At 36.2% G+C, this 13,496-nt stretch overlaps 1 protein-coding gene across 4 annotated transcripts in view; it reads left to right on the top strand.

Annotated features, from left to right (window-relative positions):
• LARP4 (La ribonucleoprotein 4) overlaps positions 1-13,496 on the top strand; it is a 61,878-nt gene that overhangs the window by 10,121 nt on the left and 38,261 nt on the right. For 3 of the 4 annotated variants that reach the window (XM_024575841.3, XM_024575838.3, XM_045184064.3), the window contains exons 2-4: positions 3,986-4,133; positions 5,511-5,663; positions 7,705-7,780. In XM_024575841.3, the coding sequence (XP_024431609.1) occupies positions 3,986-4,133; positions 5,511-5,663; positions 7,705-7,780 (377 nt within the window). The remainder of the gene's footprint in view (positions 1-3,985; positions 4,134-5,510; positions 5,664-7,704; positions 7,781-13,496) is intronic. The other variant, XM_024575839.3, reaches the window with a different exon arrangement.

The following is a 13,496-nucleotide window of genomic DNA, read 5'->3' as shown; positions in this document are numbered from 1 at the left end:
AAATGAAGGACCAAGAAAAATAGGCTTATACTGTAAAATCATAAAACATGTGAGGAATGATGAAAATAGTTTAGCAGAAACAACAAATTGCAAAATAGAACCTCAAAGATTGCAGATACTATTATATCAAATACAGATTGCAAAATATGAACACTTAATATGCTTAAAGGAAGGAAGGCACTCAAGGAATGATCAAGAAACAAAACACTGATCAGATGTGCGAAATGAACCAAAAGGATCTTTAAGAAACAGACAAACAACAACAAAAATTCCCTGGCTGGTATGGCTCAGTTGGTTGGAGCATCATCCTGTAAACCAAAAGGTTGCAGGTTTGATTCCCAGTCAAGGCACATGTCTAGGTTGTGGGTTCAGTTCCCAGTCAGAGTGCATACAAGAGGCAACCAGTTGATGCTTCTCTCACTCATCAGTGTTTCTCTCTATTCCCCCACCTCCCTTTCCCTCTCTAAAAAATCAATAAGAATGTCCTTAGGCGAAGATAAAAAATACACACACACACACACACACACACACACGAATGAACTTAGAAACTTGCTGGACAAGGTGACCACCTCTTAGAAGCAGCTGAAGAGGCAATTGATGAACTGGAAGATAGATCTTAAGAAATTGCAGATAATGTGATTTCTTTTTTTTTTTTAAGTTTTTTATTGTATTTTTTTCATTACCATTTAGTCCCCTCCCACCCCTGCAATCACCACACTGTTGTCCATGTGTCCTTTTTCCTTTTTGCTCAATCCTACCACTCCCTACCCTCTCACTCCCTTAGCTGTCATCTTGCTATCTATGAGTCTGTCTCTGTTTTGCTTGTTCGTTCAGTTTGTTCATTAGATTCCACATATGTGTGAAATCTTTGTCTTTCTCTGCCTGGCTTATTTCACTTAGCTTATAAGCTCCATTCATAATGTCACAAAGGATAAAATTTTTGTGCTTTTTATTGCTGAGTAGTAGTCCATTGTGTAAATGTCCCATAGTCTTTTTATCCACTCATCTATTGATGGACACTTGGGCTGCTTCCATATCTTAGGATAGTAAATAATGCTGCAATGAACATAGGGGTGCTTATGTTCTTTCAAATTAGTGTTTTGTGTTCCTTTGGATATATTCCCAGAAGTGGGATTGCTTAATTTTTGAGGTATCTTCATACTGCTTTCCACAGTGGCTTCACCAATTTGCATTTCCACCAACAGTGCAAAAGGGTTCCCCTTTCTCCACATCCTTGCCAGCACTTGTTTGTTGATAGCCATTCTGACAGATGTGGGGTGATATCTTATTGTGGTTTTAATTTACATTTCTCTGGTTATTAGTGATATTGAGCATCTTTTCATATATTTATTGGCCATCTGTATGTCCTCTTTGGAGAAGTGTCTATTCAGGTCTTTTGCCCATTTTTTTTATTGGGTTGTTTGTTTTTTTGGTGTTGAGTTTTGTAAGCTCTTAGTAAGTTTTGGATATTAACCCCTTATCAGATATATCAGCGAATATGTTCTTACATTCTGTGGGTTGTCTGCTTCTTTTGTTGATGTTTTCCTTTGTTGTGCAAAAACTTTTTAGTTTGATGTAGTCCCATTTGTTTATTTTTTCTTTTGTTTCCCTTGCCTAAGGAGATACATCCAAAAAATATTGCTACGAGCAATGTCTCAGATTTTGCTGCCTATGTTTTCTAATATGATTTTTATGTCAGGGTCTAACATTTAAGTCTTTGATCCATTTTGAATTGTTTCTTGTGTGTGATATAAGAAGGTGGTCTAGTTTCTAGTTTCTTTCTTCCCTTCTTTCTTTCTTTCTTCTTCTTTTTTTTTTTTTGCACGTATCCAGTTTTCCCCAACACCATTTATTGTATAAACTATCTTTAGCCCATTGTATGTGCTTGCTTCCTGTCGAATATTAATTGACTGTAAAGGTGTGGGTTTATTTCTGGGCTCTCTGTTCTGTTCTGTTGATTTCTGGTTTTATGCCAGTACCATGTTGTTTTGATTACTATGTCCTTAGAGTATAGTTTCATATTAGGTAGCATGATTCCTCCAACTTTGTTCTTCCTTCTCAGGATCACTGTTGCCATGCAGAATGTGATTTCTTAGAAAGGCTAAGAAATGGAAAATGGGAAAGAGACTGGTACAGAGAAGTAGAACATAAGATGAGAATGTATAAAATATTTTATTGGAGTTTCAGAAGGAAGTAATAGAGCAATTGCTGGAGAGGATATATTTGAAGAGCTAATGGCTGAGAATTTTATGGAATTGATGGAAGATACATTCAATTTCAAAGAGCTCAGTGAATTCCCAAGTAGAATAAAAAAGAATTTTACACTTAGACTTATGAGTGCAAAACCATTGGATACCATTGACAGAATTTAAGCAACCAGAGATAAAAGAGATTTTAGGAATCAGCTAGACTAATGACTGATTTTCTGATCAGCAATAATGCACACCAGAAGGCAATGGGGATATCTTTAATGTACTGAAAGGGAATATGTGCCTAGCAAGAATTCTGTATATAGCAGAGGCAATGGGTAAAAATAAAAGTTTTTTTTAGAGAATCCACCATTTGAGAGTTTACTAAAAAAAAAAAAAAAAATCTCAGTGGTGTCCTAGGGGAAGAAGGAAAATGATTCCAGAAGAAAGATCTGAAATGGAAGAAAGAATGATGATATAGAAAATAGTCAACACTTATGTAAATTTAATAAATGACTATAAAATAGTAATAACTATAAAACAAAAAATAGTATATTATGTATACGCACAAAACAATATTTGATTTTAATATATTAGACATTGTCACATTTGTTCTCTGACCTGAAAAATTCCTAATAGATGCAATAAGCTTTTATATTTTTATATATATATTTTTAAGATTTTATTTATTTTCAGGGAGAGGGGAGGAAGGGAGAAAGAGAGGGAGAGAAACATCCATGTGCGAGAGAAACATCGACTGGTTGCCTCTTGCAGGCCCCCAACAGGGGACCTGGCCCACAGCCCAGGCTTGTGCCCTGAGAGGAAATCGAACCAGCAACCTTTCAGTTCACATGCTAATGATGCTCAGTTCTCTGAGCCATACCAGCCAGAGCAAGTTTCATATTTTTTATGACTAAAATTTAAGGCAACATTTTAATAGAATGCTTTATTAATGAAATGCTTTATGAAGGAAAGAAATCCTTGATCTGGTTTTTGTAGCACATCATGGTCCCTTCTAGCCCATATCCATATTATGTACTTTTTGCAGTTGTTCTGATCTATGAGTTGTAATCATTGTATGATTAATACTGACTTTATACTTAATCTCAGTGTGTCTTTAGTTAGATATGTTATTTCTCTTAGGATAACCTGTAAAAGGGAGGTACTTCTCTGAAAATTGGGAAACATCCTAAAATATTTGATGTGTCATAGTTTAGTAAGTGGAAATTTTTTCTTTGTGATGTTATAGTACCCCTTTAGGTTTTAAAAATATGGTAATGTATCTTTATAATTTTGAATGTCTGTGTACTACTTTACCAGTGAGCGTCATAACTTTTTCCTTGTCTGACTTTGGGTTAGTTCCATTTCTTGGCTGTTAATAAATAATGTTAATATGTAGGAATGAGATGTACTATTTTATACAATCTCCAGTAAAGAATGAGTTGGCAAATTTTATGCCAATGTGAGAATTATTTTTAAGTGCTTTGCTAATTTAATAAGTGTAAAATGGTATTTTATCTGTATTTGTGTGCATGTGTATTCTTTTTAGAATTTTATTTACCTAGTATTTATTTTTAGTGTTCTGTTGCAGTTTTGTATTATCATCCATCTGCTGTGATTTGCATCTGTTTCTTCAAAGCTAATTTTCTATGACATTTGAATTTACATTTAACTTTTAACTTCACCTGCTGGGGGTTTTCTTCACATTTAAGTAATGGAAAAAGTCTTTTACCTAGATTTTTATTTTTAATGCAACTGGCTTTTAAAATTTATAAATAGGTCCTTTGATTATTTAGCAGGTAACATCTAAAGGAACTGGTTTAAATCCTAATGCCAAAGTGTGGCAAGAAATTCCTCCTGGAAATACTGATGCCACGCCAGTAACTCATGGAACTGAAAGCTCTTGGCACGAAACAGCAGCTACATCAGGGTCTCATCCTGAGGGTAAGTCCTAAACATTTTATCAAAACAAATAACATATAGGTTAAACATATAGCCAAATCAGTTTATGGAACTTTGGGGTGCATCCTTTGATTATTTGATTATACATGTTTATAAATGTTTAACATGTAGTTTGTATATAATTCTTATATCTAATATGAATGGTCATTAATTATAAATAATAACTGTATCTTTGGTCTAGCCTTTAACCCATTCATAATATATTTATAAGTTAGGTTGGTTTTTCTTTTTTTTTTTTTTTTTTTATCCTTACCCAAGGACATTTTCATTTGCTTTTTTAGAGAGAGGAAGGGAGAGAAACATTGATGCAAGAGAAGTATCAGTTGGTTGCCTTCGTTCGTACCCAGACCAGGGATCATAGCATCTGAACAGAGGGTTGCACACGCCCGTGCCCGGACAGGGGATGATCCCACAACCTAGGCATGTGCTCCGAACAGGAATCAAACCCGCAACCCTTTGGTTACAGGACAATACTCCAACCACTGAGCAACACTATCAAGGGCATGATATTTATAAATTAGTTTTGATCTACTGTCATTGGCAATGCTATTTACCCACTTATTTGACCTTGGGCGTATGACTTAATTTTTTCATACTTGTGTCCTTGATCTATAGATTAAATAATAATAATAAAATAGTAATTATGATAATAATGTTTGACAGAATTGAGTAAAGTACATTAAGTTGTCTGATACATAGTGCTATATAAGTTTAAGCTATTGTTAATCATTTTTGCTTATCCATAATTGTCAAAATGTAACTCCCTTGGGAAGAGAACTCTTACTTTAAACCATGTGGACATTTTTCTAACTGGTAGAATTCCTTGAAATGTTGTTATAGAAGAAATAGGGCCCAGAGTTCCTAAAGATAGGATTTAAAGAATTTGTTGGGTGGGGTGGAGGGATGGGGAGAAAAGGCATACAACTGTAATTGAATAACAATAAAAATTAAAAAAAAAAAAGAAAAGAAAAGAAAAGGCAAAGAGAGATGACTAACATCTGCTTTCCTACATCAGAGATTCTAAAATCGTAGGACAATAACAAACATTCATTCACTAGACCAGGTTAGATCACTTGGGCCATGATGAGAGATTCTTACAGTGGGAAGAAACTTCTAAAGGGTTTCCTCTCCTACTTCCCTGTAAACAATGGAGGACGCTTCCTACCACATGCCTGAGAGATGATCATCGAGACCCTGTTTGAGTTACAGAACTTTCATTTACATTCTAGTTTATCTACCTTATGGCGGAGACTTTGGTTGTTATAATGTGATGCTTTATATTGTAATAAAATGTGTGTCTCTATACCTCAAAAAAAAAAAAAGAATTTGTTTATTCTCCATATGTTTTATTTCATACAGGTAATACAGAGCTTTCAGATGATATGTGTAAGGAATATGAAGTAATGTATTCATCATGTGAAACCACAAGAAATTCTATAGGCATTGAAGAGTCAACTGATGGAATGATTTTAGGGCCAGAAGATCTGAGTTACCAAATATATGACGATCCTGGTAAGCTTTAGGTTTTATTGGTCAAATGAGAATGCATTATGCTATCTACCCCCACCCCACCCCCACATGCCCCAAGTCTCTATCATTGTTTTAATTAACCTATAACGTTGATTAGTTTATTTTCTTATTGGAAGTTTATGTAAGTGAAATATTATTAAGTGATTGTCATAAATAGTTTTAAAATGGCCAAATATGAAAATTGTAATTTTAAAATTATTTACTTTAAATTTCCTATTTGTTAAATTAAAGCTAAAAGGAAAAAAAAGTCAGAATAGTTGAAAGAGACCTAAATTACAATCTTTCATAGGGTCCAAGTCTTAGGCCTAGTCTATTAGTTGGGATTAGTGCAAGTTCTGCCAATTTTCCTATCACTTTTTTCAGTGTGAAGTGCATTTATAAATGTGAAATTGTGTGGAGAATTTTAAGGAAAAGGATGTATTGAAAAGATGGTCTACTGTAATTAAGTTGTGAAACGTGTTTTTCACATTCATTTAATTGTCATGAATTAGTAGTTGATTGGATTTGAGATGGAGGAAATTTAAAGGACCCTAAAAATGGACCACAGACCCTAATGACCTAACTTTATTTTTCTAATTTCTGAAGAGTCTTTTTGGAAAATGAGTGTAATGGGAGGGGAGGCATTTCTATCTCTGCCTTCTGTAAATTATATAAACCTCCTTTGTGTTCAGTTTCCTTGTTACATATAATTGGACTTGATTTCAAAGGTCTGTTAGCTTGTAGGTTGATTTCTGAAGTGGAATGGGGTGGTATTTACATATAATAATTTAAAGTGGTAGGTTCTACTTTCTACTTGTGGTCATAGTATACCTAACTACTGGCTACTTTGAACATAGAGTTGATTTAAGGGATGTGGCAACCAGTTGGTATTTTAATAAATGTGCCATAGTGATATTGAAAGGTTAAATAAAATTATTACTCATTTAGGTAGCAGGTGGGTAGACAAATTTTGTATATTAGAAAGATTATATATACATAAAGATAGAATACATATATTCATTTTAATGAAGTTAATATATAAGGTCACTTTGAATCTTGAATAGTAAGACAAGGTAGTGGTAAAATTATGCACAGAATTTATCGTTATATACATCCTGTTGTCTGTGTATTTAAAGGAAATTAATCATTGATGCTTTTTAAGAAGAGGACAAAGTAAATGCTTTGAGTTTGTAATGTTTTGTGTAAAAAAATGATGGTTTTCCAAGCTTGAGTCCTGGAAAAAAGTCTCATGTTCTGGGTTTAAATAATAGAAAGCATGGAAGACTATTACAGAGTTGATCTGGTCCTTTGGACATTTGAGTTCTTTAAATATTCCTAGGAAGACAATGGTACTCTAAAATCAAGGAAATAAAAGAGTATTAAGAGAGAGAAGTCTAAGGAGTGTGACCAATATCAGATTTACTATTAGTACTTCAGATGTGTGTATATATATATATTATCCTACTTTGTTTAAGTAGTTAATATTTTGAAATTTAGATTAATACTACTCTTGTTCTTTATTTTTTAAGATTTTATTTATTTTGAGAAAGAGAGGGAGAAAAACATCAATGTATGAGAGAGACATCGCACACATCTCGTACATTTGTCTCACATACTCCCAACCGGGGACCTGGCTAGCAACACAGAAATGTGCCCTGACCGGGAATCAAACCTGTAACCTTTTAGTTCTCAATCCACTGAGCCATACCAGCCAGGGCTTGTTCTTTAATTTAAAGTATTTAGGATAGTATTTTGCAATATGGTAGACAAGTGAGTTTAGTGTTAATAGTGTTTTGTTAATTACTTGGTAAAAGTCTTTAAACTGATGTGAAATCTGTCTAAATGAAGAATAGATAGATAGGTTGAAAGAAATTAGTTGGACTTTGAGCTATCTGAATTCTAAAAAAATAATTTAATAAAACAGTTCAATTTGATGAGTTTAATTTGTGTGTATTTTGGGCCTTATTCTGAGTATAACAATATGTAAAGTTTACCACCTGTGGTAATTTGGTATTAACTTTTCCCTCTTATTTTTTACCTTCAGGAGAAAGCAGTTCAGCAATTTCTAGGGAAGATCTAAAAGAATGTCTGAAGAAACAATTAGAATTCTGTTTCTCACGGTATACTACTTTTTTTTTGTGGATATTTCTCCTTTTTTTTTGAATTGTTTGGTTAGTAGCTGTAAAATACCTGTGGGATAGAGTGGAAGACTGGTGGTTTTTAATTTCCTTCAGTGATATAGTTTGGTATCATTCTTCTATATTTCTTAACAAGATTTAACAATGTAGTCTTCAATTGGATATGCAAAGGATATTTTTTCTCAGTAGAAAGATAATGAAATTTCTCTTGGATACTTTTCCTATGAACATATTTAGGTTTATGGTTCTTAAAAAAGTGGTTATTTATTCACTTATATTTTTAGTAGTTGATTCTGATCATAGAGTTATTTTTAGCAAGGTAGGTGGATGGGCATAAAATTTATATTATCAGTGTCTTCTATTAAATAAAGAGTTATTTCATGAAAACAGTTTAAGATATCTTATTTACTGGTAAGAATTATGTAGGTATATTATATTTACAATTTAGATATCATAACATTTCAATATGTAGAACTGCCCCTTCCAACATAAATTATGTTTGGATATGCAAGCAAATGTAATAATTTGCCTTTTATTTTCCCTGTACCTGATCAGTAGGACCAGCGAACCAATTTTTCAAGCTAGAAACTTGGATTTTAGCATTGATTTCTTTTTTTTACTCTTTTATTAGCGTTTATTTTATGCTGAATTTACTCCTGGGCCATAAGTTTTTGTTCTTTCAGTTTCTTCTGGAATTTGTGTGTGTGTGTGTGTGTGTGTGCATCCTCCTCTTCTGGTTTAGGAACAATCGCTCTTCTTCAGTAAGGATCATGTCTGTGTGGCAGGCAGAGTTCATGTGGTTTAATCTGCCCATGAACTCTGTTAAAGTTCTGCGCCCCATCTAGGGAGCTTTGTCCATCTGGATGTGCTTAATGACCAAAGGACAATATACATCTAAACCCTTAAGTTCAGCATTGGTTTCTGCATTTTTTTCTTAATCCTTACCTGAGGATATGTGTATTGATTATAGAGAGGGAAATGGAGGAGGGGAGAAGGGTCAGAGAGAGCGAGAGAAAGAAATAGAAACAGTGATTGGTTGCCTCCCATACGTGCCTCAACTGGGGATTGAACCCACAAGCTTTTGGTATATGGGAGGATGCTCCAACCAATTGTGCCATCCAGCCAGGGCCACTCTGCATTTTTAAGCATGTGCAGCAAAACTTCAGCAGTCTTTTTGGGCAATTGGCCCTGTATCTGGCCCCACTGTTGGACTGGGCACATGTACCAGCTCCACCATTGTAATGACAGAATGGCACACATTGCTTCTATAAAGTGACATCCTTCAGGTACTTGTTGGCTTTGTGGACATGCATACCCTTGAGGGCTTGAACAGTTTTCATGAGTATTCTTAAAGTGAAAAAAAAGATTTGAACCTCTCGATTTGCATGATTTTGTGGGGTTTTCTGGGACAAGTGAATAGTGAACCATTTTCAGAAGTCACCTCAGGCCGCTATTGGAAAGAGGCTATTTTCTTAAAAAAAAAAAAATTATATATATATATATATAATTTTTTTTTTAACTTATTTATTTTTAGAGAGAGGGGAAGGGAGGGAGAAAGAAAGGGAGAGAAACATCAACGTGTGGTTGCCCCTCACGTGCCCCTACCAGGGACTTGGTCTGCAACCCAGGCATGTGCCCTGACTGTGAATCAAACCAGCGACCCTTTGGTTCACAGGCCAACACTTAATTCACTGAGCCATACCATCCTGGGCTAAAGTTTTTTTTTGGGAAAGAAGCTTTTTTATTTCTTTAGGTAACAGTTCACTCTCAATTCACGTTTGATTCCTCATCCTAAATATCTCCCTTTTCTTCCCCCCTTTTTATTCCTTGTCTTCATAGTTTCATATAGGCCCTAGGATAAAGGCAAGAACCTCTTGCCCTTTTTTTCTCTAGTCAGTTGTGCCTATGATACAATTTGTTTTCTGTAACATACTTGTAATAATTTTATTTATTTATTTAAATCATTTATTAATTTTTCAATTACAGTTGACATTATATTAGTTTCAGGTGTATGTCAAGTGATTAGATATTATATAACTTACTAAGTGATCATCCTAATATATCTTGAACCCATCTGACACTATACATAGTTATTAGAATGTTACTGACTATATTCCCTATGCTGTACTTTACATCATCATGACTGTTCTGTAACAACCAATTTGTACTTCTTAATCCCTTTACCTGTTTTCACCCATCCCTGCAGTCCCCCTCTCTGGCAACTGTCAAAATGTTCTCTGTATCCACGAGTCTGTTTCTATATTCTGCTTGTTTGTTTATTTTTTCATTTCAGTTGTTGCTACATATGTATTGCCATTTTATTGTTCATTTTTTTTATTCTTCCTCTTAACCCTGTAGAGGTTGCAGTCAAAAAAAATATCTTTTTTAAAAAAAAATTTTTATTGTTATTCAATTACAGTTGTATGCCTTTTCTCCCCATCCCTCCACCTCACAAAAAAAATATCTTTAGAAAAGATTTTATTTGTATCTCTCAGAACAGCCACGACCTCCAGAGGGTTAAATAAGACCTTTTTTTTTTAACATTTCACATAGTACTGGTTTGGTGATGGTGAACTCCTTTAGCTTTATCTTGTCTGGGAAGCTTTTTATATGTCCTTCATTCTAAATGATAGCTTTTCTGGATAGAGTAATCTTGGTTGTAAGTCCTTGTTTTTCATCACTTTAAATATTTCTTGCCAATCCCTTCTGGCCTGCAAGGTTTCTGTTGAGAAATCAGCTGACTGCCTTATGGGAAATCTCCTGTAGGAAACTAACTGCTTTTCTCTTGCTGCTTTTAAGATTCTTTCTTTGTCTTTGACCTTTGGCATTTTACTTATAATGTGTTTTGGTGTAGGCGTCTTTGGGTTCATCATCTTTGAAACTCTATGCACTTCCTGGACTTGTATATCTGTTTCCTTCAGCAGGTTAGGGAATTTTTATGCCATTTTTTTTTTTACGCAGGCTTTTAATTCCTTGCCCCGCCTTTCTTCTCCTTCCGGCACACCCAGTGAATGTTGGTACACTTGAGATTTTCCCGGAGGCTCCTTATTCAATCCTCGTTTTTTAGATTCTTTTTTCTTTTTGGTTTTCTGCTTGGTTTTTTCCCTGCTTCCTTGTTTTCCGACTTCTGATTTAATCCTCTGCTTCATCTACTTCACTGTTGATCCTTTTAAAATACTCTTCATTTCAGTTAATGTATTCATTTCTAACTGGTTCTTTTTTATGGTTTCTAATTCCATTTTTATGTTTCCTAGCTTTGTTGAAATTCTCAGTAAGTTCATCTACTCTTTCCCTAAGTTCATTGAGCATCCTTATAACCAGTGTTTTGAACTCTGCATCTAGTAGATTGCTTGTCTCCATTTTGTTTAGTTCTTTTTTTTTTTTTTTTAATTATTACTATTTTCAATTGTTATTCAATTCCATTTTGTTTAGTTCTTTTCCTGGAGTTTTGGTCTGTTCTTTCATTTGGGATGTGTTTCTTTGTGTCGTCATTTTGACTGCCTCCTTGTATTTGTTTTCATATATTATGTAGAGCTACTAGTCTCCCAGGGTTGGTAGAGTGGGCCTAACATTACTAGTTCTGTAGGGTCCAGTGGAACACCCTCCCCAATCACCCAAGCTATACACTCGAGGTATTCCCCCATATGGATTGCATACACCCTCCTCGTGTAGTTGAGTTTTGATTGCTGTTTGCACATCAGTGTAAGGGACTTACCCCCAGGGCAGTTAGCTGTAAAGACTGGCTATGAGCACCAACCTACAACCACCATGAAGGATAAGCTGTACAGGGACCCACCCCACAGAGTAGGACTTACTTCAGAGGAACTCTGGTGCCCACTGACTTTGCCCCTTGAGCGGATTGCTTGTGGAGATGGTTGGGTGGTGGTTCAGCATGGTCTGAAGCTGTCCACTGGGTGCACTGGCTTGAGGGCCTCCCAGGAGGTGTAGGCCAAGGTCAGCTGCTGCCTGTATTCTTCCCAGGGCCATTAGGCATGAGCTACAAAGTAATATGCAGATGGTTGCTTCTTGGCTGTGCTTGGAGGTGCCCAGGTAAGAGGCCAAGCTGTTGAACTAAGGCCTAGGGCCACTTAATGAGAGGTATGAGGCTCACTGAGGCCATATTCTGCTTGTTTGAAAGACTTTAGGAAAATCTGAGGCATGGGCCAAGACAGGCCATTTGTATGGAAAAGACACTGGAAACAGCTTGATGAGCCTGAAAATTGGGTGGGGAGAGGCCTCAGGGAATCACCAGGGCAAGGCAAACAATGTGAGCCAGGTTGATGGAGATTCAGGTATGGCGCCTGCCTCCTAGCTCTTTGTCAAAGGAGCAGTGGCCTCTGCCAACACCTCTGTCTGGGAGAAAGCTCCCTGCCACCCCAGCAGGCCTTAGTGCCAGACAATTCAGTTCTTCCCCATATGTCTCTGGTACCTTTCAAGCTGATTCCCCAAGCACTTGAGCTCAGAGGGAGTGAGTCTGAGTAAATCTGTGTGTGGGCCCTTTAAGAGGAACTGCCTGGGACTCCAGAAGCCCTCTGTCTCAATCCCCACTGGTTTTTACAGCCAGACGTTATTGGGACTTTTCTCTTTTTTTTTCTTCTCTAATTTTATTGGTATTTAAGTACAGTTCTCTGCCTTTTCCTGCCACCCCAGCCTACCCCCCAACCCTTCCTATCTCCCTCCCATTTCCACCACCCCACCCCACCCCCTGTTATTGTCCATGTGTCCTTTATAATTGTTCCTACAAACCCTTCACCCTTTTTCCCTGAAATTCCCTCCCCTTTCCCTTCTGGTCACTGTTGGCCTTTTCTCAATTTCAGTGTCTTTGGTTATATTTTGCTTGCTTGCTTGTTTTGTTGATTAGGTTCCTGTTGAAGGTGAGATCATATGGTATTTGTCTTTCACCACCTGACTTATTTCGCTTAGCATAATGCTTTCCTGTTCCATCCATGCTGTTGCCAAGGGTAGGAGCTCCTTCTTTCTTTCTGCTGCATAGAATACCATTGTGTAAATGTACCATAGTTTTTTGATCCATTCATTTACTGATGGGCACCTAGGTTGCTTCCAGCACTTAGCTATTGTAAATTATGCTGCTATGAACATTGAAGTGCATAGGTTCTTTTGGGGGACTTTTCTTTTTGGCACTGGAATTCTGGGAGACCTGGTATGGGGTAGAGGAACTCCGCTCTTCAAGGAGGATCTCTGCAGCTGAGATATCCCTCCCCATTATTTTTCGGCCACATAGGGGTGTGAGACCAGCCTCTCCTACCAGTCTTGATGTGGCTTTTTCTTTCAGTCCCTACATGTAGGACTTCCATTCAGCCAGATTTCAGGTGGTTCTTAATGATGGTTATTCTGTAGTTTAGTTGTAATTTTGAGTTGGTTGTGGGAGGAGGTGATTCCTGTACTACCTATGCTACCACCTTGACTGGAAGTCCCTTGTACTTATTTTAATATCTTTGCCTTCTAACTGGATCATTTGTGTGTCTGTTAATACTGAATTTTTTTTCTCTTCATTCTCTAACATAATTTTCCTTTTTGCATGTCTTTTAAATTTTGATTATATGGTGGTGACATTACTTGTAAAAGAAGGTATAAGCTGCAAGTGATACAATTATTTCCTCTTGACAAGATTTGCGCTTTCTTCTGTTGGGCTGAAGCAGATTGATTGCTTCGATCCAGTCAAATTAAGCAGTCAGGG

This window comes from Desmodus rotundus, chromosome 3, assembly GCF_022682495.2.
Source record: "Desmodus rotundus isolate HL8 chromosome 3, HLdesRot8A.1, whole genome shotgun sequence".
In the NCBI taxonomy this organism is placed as follows: Eukaryota; Metazoa; Chordata; class Mammalia; order Chiroptera; family Phyllostomidae; genus Desmodus; species Desmodus rotundus.
The sequence above is the reverse complement of the archived record's forward strand: the minus strand, read 5'-3'. Positions and strand labels throughout refer to the sequence as shown.